This window comes from Neofelis nebulosa, chromosome 8, assembly GCF_028018385.1.
Source record: "Neofelis nebulosa isolate mNeoNeb1 chromosome 8, mNeoNeb1.pri, whole genome shotgun sequence".
NCBI classification, from domain to species: domain Eukaryota; kingdom Metazoa; phylum Chordata; class Mammalia; order Carnivora; family Felidae; genus Neofelis; species Neofelis nebulosa.
Window position 1 is genome coordinate 47,802,534 of NC_080789.1, and position 20,100 is coordinate 47,822,633.

Genomic DNA, 20,100 nt, shown 5'->3' on the forward strand with positions numbered 1-20,100 from the left:
CTCTATCCATTTACAAATAGAGAAAATAAGCTCAGAACGGTTAAATGATTTACTCAAGGTCACATGCACGGTAAGTAATGAAGCTAAAGCTTTAAAACAGATTAAAATTTTTTCATTTCGCTAGCTAGCTAACTGGTTAGGTGAGTCCCTCTCAGGAAGGGGGGGAAAAAAAAAGGTACCATAATACATGCAAAATTACTGTAACCTACAAGTTTTTGTTCTGCCATATTAAAAATTGATGGGGACCTAGATTTCTAAGAAACCTTCCATTGTAAAAATTATCTGTGCAATGTCTATGTATGTGTTGTGGTGAACTAAGGGTTTAAAGAAAATTATAGGAAAAAAATATTAAAGGAAGCATATGCATAACTATACTGATTCAAAAAGTACAACTGGATCTAATTAGAAACCCCTCAAGTAGCTGAACAGCAAATGTCCATCCTAGTGAAAGGGTACAGGTATCTAATACCACAGCAGTATTGTTTGCCAAACACACAAGGAAGAGTTATATTAAAGTGTCCACTTCGGTTAACAAAGGTATGGACTAATATGTAACTTTACTGTAGTGAAAAAGAAAAAAACTCATAAGGCTTTTCTTCCAGTAGTAAGAAATGCACTATTGTAGTACAAATGTAGAACTGCTAAACTAACTTCTATAAATTCTACATGGGCTTTAGGATTAGATCACATAAACCATAGTTGGGATTCAATGTCTGCCCGAACATGAAAAGTCCTAACAAAATGCACAGTACTGGTAAATAAATGACAAATGTTAACAGAACAAGGCCCCATAAACCTGGTGGAATATTTAACAGTATCAAATATTTACTGTGATCAGTCTACAAATCTATTCTGCTGCTTTTCTCCTTGATTTGTCATCCACCATTTTACAAAAACCCTACGGACAACAAAATAAGAAAGAGGATAATGAACAAAAACTGGGTCTTTCAACAGATTTACATAGAACAGTTTTGTTTTAATCCGCTTATGGGTCTCCTCCAATTATGTAATCGTTCCACGGCAAAAGATTACACGGCTTTTTCCTACACTGAAAGGAAGGGGTTGGAGGGAGAAACAGGAGTGTGAAACAGGTAGCCTCAAAATATGCTCTATTTCCACGAAACTAAACTGTCTGCTTCTTAGGGACCAGTATGAACTCAGCATTCTTAATTTTCGAGACCTTACCCTTTAGCCATTACAGATTTGTTTTCTTAATCCCATAACAACTGGCAACTCTTCACGTGCTGCAGATTCCACCTAACATCATCACTTCTAGAGTCCATTAGAGCCGGCTGGTCCCAGGGCGGTCAGAGAGTTGTCAACGCTGAAAGGGCAGTGTAATTACAATTACGTCGGTGCAGCTCTTCTCAACTCCCCGAAACAAAAGTCAGGCTGAAATGCTCTGCCACCCTAAGGCGCGCGACTCCGGGCGCTCGCTCCGGTCCCCCAGGTTTCGCCGAAACCCGCCGAGCGTGACCTCTACGCCTCGGCACCGAGCCTCGCTTGTCCTTTTCTACGACCCCAGGTCCAAGCCTACGGCTTCATCCTGCTCCAGGTCCCGCGCAGCGCGGGGCTGCACACTTGTTCGGGGAACTCTTAGACCCCCACCCCCTCCGCGACCGCAGGTCCCCAGCTCCCGGCCGCGCGCGCCCCGCCGACAGGTAACCGGGATTCCGGCTCACAGCCGCGGGCGCTCGGGACCGCGCAGTTAATGAGTAACGCGCCCGCGTCCGGGGGGCGGGGGAGGAGCCGCCGCCGCCCGACGCCCCAGCGGCCCCAGACGCCCCGAGGCGCCGCGCCGCGCCCCCCGCCGCCGCCGCCTCCACCGGGGTTCTCCAAGCCCGTGTGCCGAGATGGGGGAGCGCGCTTGCCGGGCAGGGGCGGCCGGGCCAGGTCGTCGCGCGCCGCGCCCGCACTTGCACCTGCCACCGCCGCCCCTCCAGGCCGGCTCGCGGGAGAGAGGCGGGCGCGCGGGCGCCGAGGGGGGCGGTGCTCCGCGTCCGGGGCCTCTCCCTCCCGCGGCTGCCCTCACCTGCCGAAACCACCGCGGTCGCTGCCTGCGCTCAGGGGCGCTCGCAGCGCTGTACAGAGCCTGTCCTGAGGCAGCGAGAGGAAGACGAGGACTGCCGGCCGGTCGACGCCGCTACACTCAACGAAGGTGGGCGCACTGCGCTGGGAGCCGCCGAAGGAGAGCGGGACTGCGCCTGCGCCGGGAGCGGAGCCGGGAGCCGGGAGCCGGGAGCGGCCGGGCCCGGTGGAGGGAAGGCGGGGCTGGGGGCGGGGCGGGGGCGGGACTGGCGTGGGGCTGGCGTGGGGCTGGCGTGGGGCGGGAGGAGTCGACGCGCTCCCGCGCCCCCTGGCGCCAGGCGGGGCTCTTCGCAGGTGCCGAGGAGCGTGCCCCAGGTGCCTCCGCGGGCGGTTGCCCTGGGAACGAGCACCCGCGGCGCTGAGCCAAGTTTCCCTGGGCTTTATGGGCGCCTCGAGTTAACTTCGTGTTGGACTGTCCAGGAGTCGGGAAATGAACTTTCGATGTGAGTTGAGGACTACTAGAACCAACCTCAAACTTGGCGTCCATATGTATCTTACAGCGTGTGCGTGTGTGTATGAGGGATGGAAGCAGAGGAAGTCTGATAGAACCAGATTCCATCATCTGATCAGTGGCTAGAGCATTCGAGAATGTCCTTTCTGTATCCGCCTTCTCTCATTTTTTGTGTCAACTCTTTTATCAAACTTCCACCGCACTTTAGGTTCTCTGGGTAGGAAAAGTGAAAATACAGAACCAAGCTCCCAAAATCTGATCAGTAAGAAGCGATCGCCATATGTGTCTCTGTGTTTAGTAAAAGACATGGAATTTATGTGATAGACATACTGACCAGGACCATCATTCTAAATGTTGATCACATCTGTTAGAGGCAGTAAAGAAGAGTAGATTGTGTGTATGACTATAGCAATCAGGATTTCTGGGATTGAAATCACTAGTGCTAGCTGGGTGACTTTGGTCAAGTTGATCTCTAATAGTACCAATTTTCTCATCAGTAAATGGGGATAATAAGAGTATCTACCTCTCTGACTCGTGAGAGAGCAAATGGTTTAGTACATGTAAAATGCTGTACTGCATGACAGAATGTCTAATGAATATTAGCTATTATTATTAACAACATTATTACTGTTACCATCCATGTATCATCCAAACAGAAACCTGAAAAGTCATTATTCACTTTCACCAATATAGCGAGTCTTATCCATTCTAATTCCCAAGTCATTCTTAAACCTATCCCATTTCCTATTCACTGTCACTAGATAATAACCTTCTTCCATTAACCTTCTTCCTAACTATTCTCCCTTACCCCCTGTCATTCATGTCATGTCCTGAATGAATACTGTTATTCATCACTTACTGTGCTCCATCTCTGTGCCTACTGCTGGACCTGGGGACAGAGAAACTATTACACACTATCTCAAGAACTCAAACATTGCGAGGGAGACAAGCATAATAGTAGCTACGTGGAATGAATAACTCTGCATACAGCAAACTACTTGGGTTCTCCACTCTTCTCATACTCTCTCATGTATCTCATGTTTACATATGCTACTCCTTTTTCTTGTTATGTCCTGACCCTCCACCTTTTTCTTACCTAATTCCTGTTTATCCTTCATTATTCAGACTAAGCATCAATTCCCTTCTGAACCCTTCCCTGTTGCTTGCCACCTAGCCCTGTCCCACCCCAGTATGGGTTAGGTGCTCTTAGCTGTGCTCCCATAGGACCTTGTCTCTTTCTAGCAGTTATCACATAGAATGGTAATGGTGGTTTTGTCTGTTTTCCTACTAACTATTAGCTTCTTGAGAACAAGCACAAGACCTGACACGTAGTAGAACTGGCTCAATAAATGCAGATGAGTAAATGACATACATACTGACACACTGTCTTGGTATATAAATGTTTAGAGGACAGGCCCTGTGATCTGTTCTGCATAGGAGTTAAGACATCAAGCATCTACAGGAAATAGTAAACAGTAGCCTTATGCCTGAGTCCCAGGCTAGTCCATTTGCAAATTAGCTACCATCCTAGAGGCTCTTTGGAATGTACTCAGAGGTGTCTCCTCCCACATGCTTAACCTGGAAGCATAGTTTAAGAATGAAAAGAGCCATATGAGTAGTTACCTGTAATAATGCCTTGGTGTCCTTGCAACAGAGAGACCAAGGTATGTTGCAAAGTGTGAGACACTCAGAGTCTCAGCCTACAAAATCTGTAAAGTGTTGTAAGCATCCTAGGTTAGACTGCTCACCCATATATTAAAGAGACAGACACTTCACAAACTTTAAAAATATGATGATAGATTTTGCTGTGTGCTCAAATCTGCCTTCTTTCTCTTTCATTAAAAAAATAAATTATACAATATATAAGATGATATTGTATTTTTTAGAGAAATCTTAAGACTTTCACATCCATACCTGAGGCCAGAAAATGAAGGAGATGAATGCAAATATCCAGAAATTTTTAATTGACAAATCATCAGTTATAATTTTTTATTGCTTATTTGCCTCTTTTGTTTTTCCAAGTCCAGACAATGTATATTTACAGGGTACTTTCCAGTTTCAAACTAACTTCACACAAATTATCTCATGAACCTTTTACAAAAAACAATTTGACATAGGTAGAAAGGTAATCTTCATCTTTACCGACAGGGAGCTTGGACCACCAAAGTTAGGGCCTTGGTCTTCAGAATACAGGGTAATATCTTACAGACAAATGAAGTTAAAACTCTAAAAAGCATACCGGACTTCATGTCCAGCAGTATGGCAAACTAGAGACTGGCTGATTGCCCCACCAAAAGCAACTCAAAGTGCTAGATGAAATATATAAAACGTCTTATCAAACATATCAATAAGCTGATAAGAACATAAGAAAACCTCAAGGGCAAAAAAAACTAGGTAAAAGCAGGAACCCAGACAGTAAATAATAACAATGCAAAATGGAAGAAAGAAAGAAAGAAAGAAAGAAAGAAAGAAAGAAAGAAAGAAAGAAAAAAGATGTTTACAAGGGGAAATGTACCAAAAATAATATTTCCTTGTCTAGCAAAATAATTATTTGCAAGCTAGGGTTTGCATTCCCACAAAAATTGGCTTTCATAACTTCTGTACAAAAGCAGAGCTGTCTCTGAAGTGTCTTTTATTAGATCGGTTATGGACAATTCTGCATTTCAGGCCCTTTTCCTAATGTTGGAATAAACAACTGCAAAAAATTGGAAAGCTGAGAGAAAAAGGTTAACAGAAGAGCTTAGACTCTAAAAAGTATGGTACTCTTCAAAAGAGTCACTTTAACAAGCTACATACATATAAGGAAAAGTTTGGGTAATTGGCTTCAGATCTATAGACACCCAAATTGCCATCCATTGAACGCATATTTATTTATTACTTCTCTATGCCAGATATATAAATAATCTGCAGTGAGAGAGAAGAGAAGGAGAGGTGAGACACAATGAGAGGACCTCTTGGCCTCCCCACTGTCCCAGGTTCCAGTCTATTCCTGAGGCTTTCTTCATTCCTACCCATAGGTTCTGTGACAAATCCTTGTATGTTTAATTCTGCCATTTTGCTTATATTTTCATGGATTCCTATCATTGGCCACCAGAAAATTATCCTAAACAATGTATTTTCATGGAGGGATTGGTGTCTGTAGCAGCTAAAAACTCAAAATAGCAGTAGCTTAAATAAAATAAAATGTATTCCTCTTATGCTGATATGGTAGCTTTCTGATCAACACAGACACAGGCTCGCTCTCTCTCTATCATGTGGCTTTACCATCTTGAACATGCAGCTTCTACCTCATGATCCATAATGGCTGTTCAAGCTTCAGCCATCACATCCTTATTTCCACCCAGCAGAAAAGAGATAAGGGCAGAAAAGGACATCTCCCTCTATTTAAGAACACTTGCAGTGTATACCTCACTACACTTACCCCTGATTGGCCAGAACTTAACTCTTTTTTTTTTTTTAAGTTTATTTATTTTGAGAAAGAGAGAGAGAATCCGAAGCAGGCTCCACACTGTCAATGCAGAGCCCAGTGCAGGGCTCGAACTCATGAATCGTGAGATCATGACCTGAGCCAAAACCGAAGAGTCGGAGGCTCAACTGACTGAGCCACTCACCTGCCCCGGAACTTAACTATAAGTAATGTCGAAACACGTCATTTCTACTGAGTAGCCATGTGCCCAGTCCTGACACTAAAGAAAAAGAGGAGAACAGATATTAGAGACCACTAGCAGTCTCTGGCCCATCATGTGAGATCAGACTCAGGATGAGAGAAATGGCAACGGAGTAGAACACGCAATAGAGCAAAGGCATCGTAAGGAAAACGTGCGATGTGTTCAGTGATGAGGAGCACACGGAACAAGTGCCTGGAAAGGTATGTGGGAGTCACACTGCTCAAGATTATAAACGCCAAACCGAGGAATGTGGGAGTCAGAAGAAAGCTCCTGAAAGATATTGAGTTGGAGGGTGAAATAAATGGTCAAAACAATGTTTTAAGACGAGAAATGTGGTAGCAATGCCTAGAAAGTACTTGGGGGGATGGGGAATAAGAGGCAAGAAGATTAGATGGGAAGCTACTATGAGATAGTGAGTGCCTATTCTGCAATACGTACAGGAAAGGAGCAACGTTTCAAAGGATGCATTTGTTGATGCTGTTGATGCAACAAGTGATTCAATATCCGTACCCCGCCCCCCCCCCCCCCCGCTTTCATGTTCAGCATGTATTATAGCTTTTTGAAATCAGCACAATGATTTTATTTGGGCAAGTGTCCTTTCATCACGTGTAGTCCACAGGATTCAAGTGGAACTGAATTCTACCGCTTCAAAGGTAAGCATGTGACTCAGGCTTAACCAATCAGACAAAACACGTCGATGGCTATCGAGCTCAGAAAACCACAACAAAGCACACTTTCACACAATTAAGTGACTTACCCTAGGGGCAAAACCAACAATCCTGCATTTGAAACAAGGAATCAAGTACTAAATGGGTTGGCAGCAGTGTCTCCTCGTGAACCGATTTATTATAAAATGGAGGTAAGGCACCCTGAAAGAGGAATGTTCAAAAGCCTTCCGTTGATGAGGCAAGATGAAAAAAAGAGTCCGCAAGGGGAGCAGCCCTGCAACTCCTGGTCTCTTAGAAGGAGGAATTAACGGTACTCACGCACGACCTTCCTATCCTACGGACTCCTATTAGCGGGCACGTGGTCCTGGCCCCTCCTCAGCACAAACCTTCTGCAAGTAGCATGTCTTGGAAAACTTGGGAAATCTCTCCTGCTTCAAAGATGAGTAATCAATTAGAAAGGAACCAGCATACAAAGATACCATGAGAAAAAAAAAAAAAGCAACAGGAAAAAAAAAAAAAGCCAAATTAAAATGTTCATCCAAAAAACTTGACATTAAGCAAAAGAAAATTTTAACCAAACCTATAGCCATAAATTTTAAAGATTAAAGGTACAACTTAGAAGAGGGTCTCCTCAGAACCCAACTGGACTGGCACTCTGATTTTGAACTTCCAGCTTCCAGAACTGTAAGAAATAAGCATTTCTGTTCTTTATAACCTTCGCAGTTTATGGTATTTTGTCATAGCAGCCCAAACGGACTAAGCAGGCTTATTTGTGGTGGCAGAGTTGGAAGCACTCTAGTGTTTATCACCAGGAGAGTAAATAGGCAAAAAATGGGTATAACTACTATTATACCAGTTAGAAGCAACTGATTAGAAGGCCACAAAGCAACATGCACAGACCCTACATAGTGCTAAGTGGAAAAAAAAAAAATAGATGTATGATCAATATCATGTATGTACATTAGAAACGATATACATAAAAATAGCCATTTTATAAAAACACATAAAAAGATACACACCTAACACATGTGAATGGTTGCCTATCTGGGGGATAGGAATAGAAATAAAAAGGAAAAAAATAACACTAATCTTGCATGATCAATTACGATAATGTGGCCTGAACTGATAAGTATGATTTATGATTTAAGTATGATTATGATTTATGATTTCTTAACTCTGCTTGAAAGTTTTAAGAATGAAGCAAAACCACTACAAGAGCTTAAACATAAATTGAAGAAGAGGGAGGAAAATATTAAACTATTTCAGAAATGAAGGCAAACTTGGAAACAGCACAAAGGAGAATAAATTTTTTTAAGGAAAAAATCAAAAACATAATAAAGCATTTTTAAAGAGTCATAGAATACCAGATTAAGAAAAGCAAGTAAAATGAAATGGAAATGAACAAACAGAAAGGATTAGAGAGAAGATTATGTAAATGGAAGAGAAACAAAAGAAATCCACCATATGCATAATCAAGGAATAAAACCAAGAAAAGAATCTAGATATTGGAACAGAAAAAAAAAAAAAAAAAAACTTAGGTGAGTATTTTGAGAGACTTTTCAGAAATAAAAGAAGACCCAAACTATAAACATAAATGTATATAATAACCCAAAGGAAAAAAAATGGCACAAAAATACAAACTAAGACCTATTGTAGTAAAGCTATTGGATTTCAAAGCTAATGAAAATCTTTTGGATAACTAGGTAAAAATGATCAAGACATCTGTAAAGGGAAAAAATTTCAAAATGTGACCCAAAGGATTTTATGCTCAAGAATTTTATAACAAAGAAGTTTGTTTAAATACAAATGTAATATACATTTTTGAACATGCATGCAATATAGTTTTCATGAACCCTTTTGTAAGACAGTAGAGAATGAACCTCAGCCAAACAAGAGATGAATTTAGGACCAAAACAAACAAACAAACAAACTCACAAAAACAAACAAAACTGACAGTGATCCTTGAATCCACTTAACTGTAGAATTACGTCTAAAACAAATATGAGAAGGATATGGTCATAGAACAGAGAGTAAATTATAAATCCTGACAATGTATCAATGAAACAACCAATAGAAGTTGAGAAAGAAGAGAAACAAGGTAAACGTTACAAAAAATAATGTAATTAGGGAATGGGAGAGGAGGCGCAGGAAATATACTGCTTACTGCTTTGAATAATATCTAATATATTCATAAATATATAATAATATATATAATATATATATTTATATATAAGTAATATATATATAAATATATAGTTATAAAGTTATTAAGATATCCACTGGAATAAAAATGCATGCCTTTCAAATTCAAAAACATGCATACCAAAGAGTACACAGGCCATATAGTGACAAAAAGTTAAATGAACAGTATAAACTAAAAGCATAACCAAAAAATGGTAGGTGGACTAAAATAGAACATAACTTACATTTCACTATATATAAAAAGATTAAACTTACCAATTAATTAAAAATTTTCTCAGAAGGAATATCAAATCAAATCCCAACTCTCTGCTGCATACATAAGATAATGAAAACAAAGTGACTTAGGATGAAAATAAAAGGATAGACGAGAGTATACTAAGCAAATGAAGCCAATATCAAAATTTTATCTCCAACAAATCTCGATTCAGGGAAAAAGCATTAAATGAGACAAAGACAGGCACTTTATAACAATAAAGCATGAGGTACAAAAATTAAGATCTCACACTTCTAAATATCTATAAACCAAATTACATAGCATTTAAAATTTATAGAGGAAAAATTACAGCAGATCCAAGGAGAAATCAACAGGAAACATGGCTAATTAATTTACCTCTCGTGCAGAACAGATCAAGTGCTAAAAAAATAATACAATAAGTAAGAATAGAAAAGCCCTAAGTAACATAATTACTAAGGTAGATTATATGGGTGTTTATACACTGCTATACATAGTTGTGAGAGAGAATAAAACTACCCCTTTGATGCATAGTCAATTTTTGTAAATTACCCATGAACTATTTACAAAAATTGACTACATATCAAAAGGGTTTTCAAACAGGCCCCACCCTAAGGTTGGGGAATGCTTTTTTTATTCTCGGCCCCCTTTAGTACAGCTGGCTGCTCTTTTATTTCCTTTACACATCGAATTTCCAGGTGTAAAAAAAAAAGGAAGTTCGAAAACTACTGTGACACACACACACACTTAACAATGTAAAAATATTTATTTTATTTTAAATTTAAGATCCACAGCCCACGTGCCAATTGTATGGAATGGAATGCTATAAAGCAACAGTGTCCAGTAGGTGACCTAATTGACCCTGGTTAGCTGGAACACAGAAAGTTTTCAAGGGCTATCTGCCAGCAAGGAGTTTGAGAAGTTTGGCATAAACAGGGGTGTTTAGTAGGGGTGGAGCACCAGCAATGGAGTGGGGCAGGAGTGCTTCAATACTAACTCAAGACAAAGGAGAAGTCTGATCCTCCTTGCTTCATTCAACAGGCCAGCTTGTGATCTGAGCTGTGTAAGATTCTTTTCCTGGCGTAAGGATGAAAGTTGTCGTGGTTGTCAACATTTTTTATGCCTGTGCCCTTAACCATCACTGGGTTGGACAAAGACAAAGCATCGTGTACAGTTAGGTTGTGTTTTAATGCAGCCAGAAGGCTAGATTACAGGAACTAGTTAAAGAGATGTTTTGAGGTCAAGGACTTTGGGGAATTGAAAGGACTCTCAGAGGCCCAACTTACTCAACATGCAGCGGCCCGAGAGATTGCACTTTCTTGCTGATCTGATGAAACACCTGAATGTACAGAGCTTAAAACCACAGGGAAAAGGAAGGGCTTTTGTCTCAGGAAATGAAGATCTCAGGCTCAAACCAGGCATGTGAATTGAGCTAATGGCAACTGGGCTTAATGGAATTATAGATTTTGAGGAGTTGCTGTACTATTTTGGTAGACATAAAGTCCACATTTCAAAAGACACAAATTTTGATGAATATGAACCATACTTTACATTTCTGCAGCTGCTTTTGGCACGCAAACCTCAGGATGTGTTTGAACTACCAAGTAACTCTCATCCGTGCAGCTTGGTGGCAAGAAGAATTTAATTTCACAGACCGGAAAAGAAACTATACTATCAAAGACACAATTTAATTAAAATTGGAGAAGTGGCATATGAGTCACAAAATTGTCCTAAATGTCTTCCTACATGGCTCTCTTTCCTGCAATCTAGCAGGAAACTGATGGTAACTATCAGTAACAAAAACTTGGAGTAGAAATTCAACTGTCCATATGCTTCTTGAATATAGTCCAGATGTCTCAAGAACTGTTCAGCCATATAGCTAACTATATTGTCATTGTCATGATGAAAATTAATCCGTGAGTTTCTGTTTTAGGTAAATACTTTTCAAGACCAGAAATACTCTGACATCATCCCCATGAGAAATAAATCCAGCTAGACGGGCAGACACTTTTGGCTGCAAGGAATGGACTTCTGTCCCCCATTCAGTGCCAGCAATGCCGGCTTAGTACCCAAGCGATTCAGATAATTGTAGAATCTGACCTTGAGGTAAACTAGAAAGTATGGGAAATACCTGAATACTGCTTAGCATAGTATTTATACAGAGCAGATGAACAATATAAACCCTTAATTAGTCTGTCTCTTGGGGTCTTGAAATTTCCAGCATGTTGTGATTCTGAGGCTTTAGTGAGGCCTAGCCAAGAGATCTGAGTCATCCCCAGTTTTGGTAGGCTGTAGCACATTTTATTAATAGTTGACTAAGTAATCTTGAAGGACTCTTAATACTATCCTAAAAATCCATAATTTTGAATATCGTTAGGAGAGAATTCAGACCACACACATGAGTTTCTGATTATCTGTAAAATGTGGTATCACTATTCTAAGGAATTAGAGAGAACTTTTGGTATGGACATGACTAGCTTTATTAGTATTTTCTCTTTCCATCTTTGGAAATCATGTAAGAGTTACGAAGACTAAAAACACAACCTACACCCCACACACACATATACACACACCAAAATCCACAAATCCTTTTTTTTTTCTTCTTTTGCAAACTAGGGCATTACCATACTGCCCAGATTCTAAAACATGTATAGGAGTTGCCAAAAGCAGCTGAAGTTGAGTGGAAATTGTATGGGAGAAAGTAGAGAGAAAAAAAAAAACACAGGGGTGGATCTCAACAGCAAGAAGACCCAGGTAGGCACTGCTAGTAAAAGTGTAACACGTGAAGGTAAGGAACACATCCTGAGTTGAAGAAATTTTATCCTTTGTTTGCAAAAGGGGGTGGGGAACGTGGGGCAAGCCATGCTGGCAACAAAAGGTCTTGTACTCAGTTGGATTCAGAATAACCGTGCAAGTGACGCTACACAAAAAATCATACAGATAAGCCATATTTGCAGGGAGCAATCTCTTCCATGTGGCAGAAGAGAAGAGAGCCCACACCTAGTAAAAACCATCTCCTTCCTGTCCTTACTCCCACCTATACTGGAAACTGTTGTAAATCGCTGGTCCAGGAAAACACATTTCATCCAATGATGAGAGATAAAAAAGGAAGTAACACAGCACCAACATAAAGAAACTATAAAGAAAATTGGAGGGGGGGGGAGCAAAACACAATATGCAAAGCTCTCTTTACCAGTAAAATGTCACTATGGCAGATATATTTTTGGAAAGATATCTTCCTCTGAATTAGAAAAATAAACGAGACAATCACCTCTATAAAAAGAAAACAGACTCCCTCTCTCTGCCCCTCCCCTGTTCACATCTCTCTCTCTCTCTCTCTGCCTCTCTCTCTCTCTCAAAAGTAAATAAAACATTTTTTAAAAATTAAAAAAGAAAGAAAACAAAGAAACAAAGATATAGTGAAAGATATAGTGAAGATATAGTGAAAGGAAAAATAGAAGAACTCGGAAAAGAAGTAGAAAAAAACCAAAACCTTCAAAGAAATAAAGACAAAATTAGAAGGAAAGAAAGAAAAGAAACTTAAGAAACGATAAAAATATAGAGAAAAGAAATGAGAAAAAACACGCAAAATAAAATGACAAGTAGAGTAAAAAAGATCAGAAACAAAACAATAGATACAGAAAACAGGCAAAGGAGATTTTCTAAAACTTATAATTGATGCCCCGAGCCCCCAAGAAAGCCCCAAAATAATCGAACAAAATAAATGTTTAAAGATACAGTCAAAGAAAAATTTGCTCAATTAAAAGACAACTCTTCTCTTGAAAAACTGTATTATAATCCAAGGATATTTTACTTGAATAGCTAATGACTACAAAGAGAAAACAATAATCCTTTCTGGGAGGTTACAAATAGTCAAGTCAGTTATAAAGGGGAACTGTCAGGTGGCCTTACATTTCTATGCAGTAATGTTCATTATAAGAAGACATTAGAGCACCATATATAAGATACTCAAATATGGGCACAAAGCCTTTAAGTCTAGCCAAACTGCCTTTCAAATATAGACTAGAGACGGAGTGTGAGTGGGGGTAGGGGGGGACAGAGAGAGCCAGAGACACAGAATTGGAAGCAGGCTCCAGGCTCTGAGCTGTCAGCACAGAGCCCCACGCGGGGCTCGAACCCACGGACCTCGAACCCACGGACCTCAAACCCACAGACCGCAAGACCACGACCTGAGCAGAAGTCTGGTGCTCAACCAATTGAGCCACCCAAGCGACCCAAGAGATAAAGAGTTTTTAATGTGCAAAAAACACAGGTAACATTGTTCCTATCAGCCTTTGTAAGAAAATTACTAAAAGATGAACTTCAGGCAAAAAGGAGATTAGGGGCAAAGAAGTTCTGCTGGTGAACATTATGTAGTTAAACGGAATCCTTCCATTGTGCCCTCTGGAATTCAGCCATCATCAGCCCAAGTCCCTGTATCCTCAACCTCTTCTCTGAACATTTCATTCACCTTGTTGCTCTAGAAACCTGGCTCTTCCCTGAGGATACTGCTTCCCCTGCAACCATCCTACGCAGCAGCTGTTTTTCTCCCACAGTCATATACCTGGGCCTTGGGTGGGGTAGGCCACCTCTTTGCTCTCATTGTCACTTGCAGACTTTTTTCACTCCCCTCACTAAAATTCCCCAGCTTCAAGTCCCATGTTATCAGATTAATTCACCTAACAATGTTCATTTTTGCGATCATCTCTTGACACTTACGTCATTTGCTCTTGTTTCTCAATGATATTAGCTACAGCCTGATAATCTCTCTATTTTTAATTCTTGGTAATTTTAATAAATATTGTAGGTGATCTTTCCAACACCATAGTCTCTCTGTTTTTTTAATACCTCCACTCAAATGACATTGTTCTTAGCATACCTCATTCATCACCCTATAGTCATGCTCCAGACCTTGTCATTATCAATAACTTCATAATCTTAATTCTATCATTCTGTTTTCTGACATTTCACTTCCTATCTTTCCAACTTACTCCCTTTACTGCCCCAACTCCCAGCGATCCTTTGATCCTATAGTCAAGGAAAAAAGATGGCATATATACCAAGTTATTCATTGCAGCATTCTTCTTAATAGAATACTAAAAACAAACCAAATGTACATCTTTGAAGGCCTCATTAAAGGATTCATTTAAGGAAGGAAGCAGTTACTTGAACCAGGAAACTGGAAGACTGTAGGGAGAAGGCTGCTTGACAGGAGCTGTCACCTTGGTGACTCGGCAAGGACAGAACTACAGAAGTATCCACTCTCCCTTGTTATTCTCTGTTGTTTTCTGCCACTAACTCAGAATCAAATAAGAATTATTAAATTGCTTTTTAAGGCCACTTTGAGAAGAGTATCAGGCAGGATACAAGTGTCACATTAGTACAGTCTAAGAATTGATATGAAACCTTGCCTAAGGAAATGACTACCAACCTGGGGTCTCTGGAAGCTTGAGGATATGCAAAGGTCATTACATGGCTGAATAAACTATTTTCAACATTTCAAAAAATGTATCACATAGAAATTGTATCACAGGAGAAATTTCTCCTCCATAAGCAAATGGAAATGTCATACTTTCTAGCTTTGAGCTGGTATAGTGTGAACTTCTGCTGATCATGTGATAGGTGGTAGGCATTTCCTGATCTTAAAGATCACCAAATCTAGGAGGTATAGTCTATAATTTATGAAATTGATTTATCACTAAAAAATCACAAAATGTATCCCATTATTAGAATATCATAACTAAAATATGGTTGTTGTTATTTGTTCACCTGAAATTACCGACTAATTTTCCAGGTTTAGAACAGTAAATAACTAATACAGTGGTATAAGATATGTGAGTTAAAATATTAAATGGTAGGGCACCTGGGTGGCTCAGTTGGTTAACCGTCTGACATTGACTCAGGTCATGATCTCACAGTTTATGAGTTTGAGCCCCATATTGGGCATCAGAGCCCGCTTCAGATCTTCTGTTCCCCTCTCTCTCTGTCCCTCCCCTGCTCACTCTGTCACTCTCAAAAATAAATAAAATATTTTTTAAAAATTTAATAATATATTAAATGATATCACATAAAATAAAGACATACTGTTTTGGTTCTAAATTCAGTGGTCAGATTTTTTTTTTCTAAAAAAATGCTGTAGAAGCATTCTTTAGTTTACTCAACATTATTAGTCAAATACCATGAAGGGCTAAGTTACATTCACAATTTTATCTTTTCTGTTTGGTCTGATCAATTTTTTAAATAGCTTCATGTAGAATTTGATTTATATTTTATAACCTATCCATGTTAATAACAGATTCTCTCAGAAAGAAATCAAAAGGGTACTAGACTAAAGACTTTGACTTTTGAAGTAAAGTGATGGGTTTTTTATAGTCAGAAAAACTGCAGATTTGAGAAATGCCATAGTTAACCCCTTTAGGATAAGTGAGGAGGGAGACCAGAGTGATGGTCTTCAGAGGCTGTCACGCTGGAGGCTAAGGGGGATGAGCTGCCTGGAAAAAAGGAAAAGCAGATGGAGTCCCGTTGTTCCCCATAAGGGGTCATTACCTTCAAAACTGTCAAGATGTCAAAGACTTAACAAGATAAAAACATAAGGCAAAAGAGTTTTCCTCCAAAGTATGCCTGAAACCTGAGACAGAAGATATGTAAAATTTCCCACGTGGGGCTGTTTTTCTTATCAATGAACACTTCAACCCCCTCGTCAGGGAATATTTAGTATCCTATCCAAGTTCTCACCCCTAGGCCATTGCCTGACTAATTACATCTCCCTAGATGATAGCACTCAGGAAAACCAGGCTGGGCAAGTCAGAATGCATAGAATTTCATTTCTTTATTTATTCAAGGCACTTATTCACTGACAAAATAACTCAAATGGAAAGGCTTTGGACATATGCAAAAATGGGAAGTAATCTCCTCTCTGAGTTAGGACCCTCCTGGGAGAGTAGCATGCCTTATCAATGTTGCAGACCTCCGTCTGAGAAGCCAGCAGATTGCAGTCATGGGCATAAACACAATTGCCTGACCCTGGGCAAAATGCAGTAGGGCATAATTAATGCAGTCACAAGTATCAGATCAGTAAAGTTTCAGCTAAGTGTGGTGACTGATTTTAAATAAGATCTTTCTTTTCAGATTATTTTTAGCACTTTAAATATGTCCTCCAAAGAGACTCATACATAGTGCTTCAAGATAATTACTATAATGTGGAGGATTGGGAACAACGTGCATGTCCATCAATAAGGAAATGACAAAATAAATTATGGCATATGCATTCTCTGGAATCTTAGGCGTTTGTTAAAAAGAATGATCGTAATATACTGATGGGAAAAAATGGCTATGACGTTTTAAGATAAAATAAGAATTAGAACAATATGTGTGATTCCCTTTTTACAAAATTTCCATTTTGTAAAGCAAGTATATCGGATGCAATCTTTGTGCACTTTCTCTGATTTCCTCTACTACCTCTTGCTGGAGGTAACCCCAACACCCCTACTGTATCCCTAACGTAACCATTGCCTTTTCTGACCTTCCTAGCTGGCCACAGTTCAAGTTGGAACCCTGGCCCTGCAAAGCCCTTACTCCCCACACACTAACCTTATTACATCGAGTTGTCTCTCTAGATTTGGATGCAATGCCACACAATTGGCTTCCTCAGTGGCTGCCAAGGGCTGAAAATATAAGGAGTTACCTCTCAATGGGGTGAATGTTGGCTGATAGGAAATGAGAGACAGGAGGGTTCTGAGCCGAAAAATCTCCCCCTCTTCCTTCTTGCAGAGGACTACTCTGAAGCATGGCTTCTGCTTGCAGCCTTTCCAGAGGAGTCCTGCAGGCCAGGTATCACACCTACCAAGCACCCGCTATGTCTTTGCAGGCCCATGATGAAGCAGCAGCCATGTAGTGACGCATCACATCCCATTGCTTTGCATCTTTTTTATCTTTTCCGTTGTTTCATCACCCTCACCATCTTTGACTGGCATTTCCCAAGTAAAGTCGCCACACTTTAATCCTTGTTTCTGGTTCTCCTGGCTTAAAGCACCCAGACTGAGACCACAGCAAACTAAATGCCGAAGCTATACAGTAGTCCCCTTTATCTCAGAGGAATACGTTCAAGATCCCCAGAGGACGCCTAAAACCAAGGACAGCACTGAACACTGTTTATGCCACGTTTTTTCCTGTAAATACATACCTGGGATAAAGGTAATTTTTAAGGGACTACTCATCTGTGGTTTCAATTCCCAAGGTTTCAGTTCCCCATGGTCAGCCACAGTCTGGACAGATGATCCTCCTTCTGACAGATTGTTAGAAGGTCAGTAGGAGAGTAATGCTACATCACTCACAACGCCCATGTCATTCACCTCACTGCATGCCATCACACTGGCATTGTATCATTGTATCATCTCACATCATCCCAAGAAGGCTGAGTACAGTACAGTAAGATACTCCGAGAGAGCCCACGTTCCCAGAACTTTTATTACAGTATATTATAATTGTACTATTTTACTACTGGATTATTGTTGTTAATCTCTTCTGTACCTAACTTATAAATTAAACTTTATGATAGGTATGTATAGATAGGAGAAAAGATAGCGTGTCTAGGGTTGGGTACTACTTGCAGTTCTGGGCATCCCTGGGGGTCTTGGGATGTATCTCCCCACGGATAAGCAGGGGGGCCTACTGTCACCAACTAAACTCAGCTTTAAAAAGAATTCTGTTCTTGGTCGGGTAGCCCCAGGGCTTGAGAAGAAGAACCTAAATAAGACCATGACAACAGGACTTGACAGTCCCCAACAAAGAATGTAAGTTGGTGGTGGACGTAGCAATGACCACCAGTGAGAGCTACCATTGTGTGACCTAGGTCAAGGCCTTCATCCTAAACCTGGTCCCACAGCCCTCCAGTTAGTAGCTTGAGAACTGCAATAACGAAAGTAGCCGGCTTTCAATCATAGCTATGGGCGGGGGAAACAGTTGACACAGGCGAACGATACTCATTTACGTGAGTTTTATTACCATGTGCCAGGAAATGTTCTAAATGCTTGGGATTCAGCAGTGAATCCCCACCAACGTGGAGTTTATGTTCTAGAATTGGGGGGGTGGGGAGTGGGCTGGGAGGGAAAGTAACCAAAAATTTCAAAAATTAATTTTAGCCCTTAGCTTCCTAGCAAGGCCAGCTCTGAAGAAAACGTGTCAGAGCAACCAAGTTCTATTATTTTCTTCCCCCTCTCTCTTTATAGCCTTGTCTGCTCCCTTTTGCTTCTCCCTTAGCGGCTTTCCCACCCCTCATCCTGCTCACGCTGGGCTGGGTGTCTCATCAACTGAAATCCCAAGCTCTTTGGGATGAAGCCCACCAATCTTTTTTTCCCCCTAAAACCCTCTCCAGATGGATGGTTCAGATGATCAGCCAGCCTGCTCCTCCCGGCTGCCTCCCATCAAAATTTGCCCAATTTGTGTGTTTCCCCCCCCCCCCCCCCCAGGACTTGCTCACTACATTCCAAAGTGGTGCTATTAGCTCAAGCTAATGTGTGACTTTATTTTTAAAACTCCACGATACTGCTAGTCCCTGACATTTGCAGAGTGCTTTTGTATTAGCAGAGCATTTTCACGTACAGAAACCATTTGGGTCACATTACTACCCCAAGGAATAGGCAGGGCATGATTTATTTCTCTCTTTTTACTGCCGAAGAGACTAAGCCTCAGGAAAGTTGAGTCCTTGGTCTAGGGTCATTCCACTGGAAAGAGCAGAGTTGGTTTGAGGATCCTTCCAATTCCTTGACTGCACTGTTTTCTCCCCGGTTCTTTTGCGCTGTTCTCTCCAGATGATAATTTGAATTATTTTGGTAACATTTTGTTATAATTCTAAAGGTGGACATGCCAAGCACCAGAGTGGGCTGACAGAAAAGAATCCTGGAGCAGGTGTGCCTTTGGTGTCCTTAAATCAACTAGAAAGATTTTCTGGTCCACCTTCAAGTATAGCCAATGCTGTCAGAATCAAAATCATTATCAACTGATAGATATAAGGCTGATTGGACTAATTAATACAGCCCGTGGGCCAGTGTTTATGGGCAACTGGGCTGCTTTCTGTCCCTTCAAGGGCTGCTGCCTGCTCCTTCTCCTACAAGCTGGCCGTCAGGAGCCAACTGTCCCTCTCGTACACCCCCCTCCACTGAAGAGTCAGCCGCCAGATGGTACCACTCTTTCCTCCCCTCTCCCCATAAACAAAATTGCTAGGGTGATCATAGACCTTATTCTCCAAAGCAGAGCAATTTTGAGAGGAGACAAGGGCACTCTTAATAATTAAGCCAGGGTAACGTGTAGACCAAGATTGTCCTGGATAAACCCTACCTATCGCCACCAAGTAAGTTGTTAAAACCTTTTTAAAAACACAACTGGCTGAATTAAAATTTGGTTTTTCTTTCTTGGTGTGCTTCTGATAAAGGTGCCAGTACATACAACCATATCTTCACAGGACACAAAAAGAAAATATTCCTGAGAGCTTGCATGCTGTGGAATGCATGAGAAAGCTAGTTAAGGAAACTTGTGAATTCTTTGGAAATGTGAAAAAAAATAAAGTAAAATAAAATAAAATCCCTCCACAATGCCCTTCCCTGGTCCTCTGTAAGGGTGTAAAATTTAAATGTTCTGTAACAGTGTCTTACCAGGTAGTAATCTATACTGGCCACAGTTACCCATAGGAGAGTATTTAACTCTCACAAGAACCCTGTGGAGCAGTGTAATCCGAGGCACACTGACAGATTACTGCTTTGTTGAAGCATCCTCCCGGAGCAGATACTGCCGCCC

At 40.9% G+C, this 20,100-nt stretch overlaps 1 protein-coding gene across 6 annotated transcripts in view; it reads right to left on the minus strand.

Moving 5' to 3' along the window:
- The window catches only part of RAB3IP (RAB3A interacting protein), a 141,359-nt gene that overhangs the window by 43,733 nt on the left and 77,526 nt on the right, over positions 1–20,100 (minus strand). For 2 of the 6 annotated variants that reach the window (XM_058682160.1, XM_058682156.1), the window contains exon 1: positions 1,186–1,332. The exons of 1 other annotated variant lie outside the window; for it this stretch is intronic. In XM_058682160.1, coding sequence (XP_058538143.1) covers positions 1,186–1,196 — 11 coding nt within the window. In that variant the 5' untranslated portion in view covers positions 1,197–1,332. Of the gene's footprint in view, positions 1–1,185; positions 1,385–2,032; positions 2,140–2,557; positions 2,585–20,100 lie in introns of those variants that run through there. 3 more of the 6 variants (XM_058682158.1, XM_058682161.1, XM_058682159.1) reach the window with 3 other exon arrangements.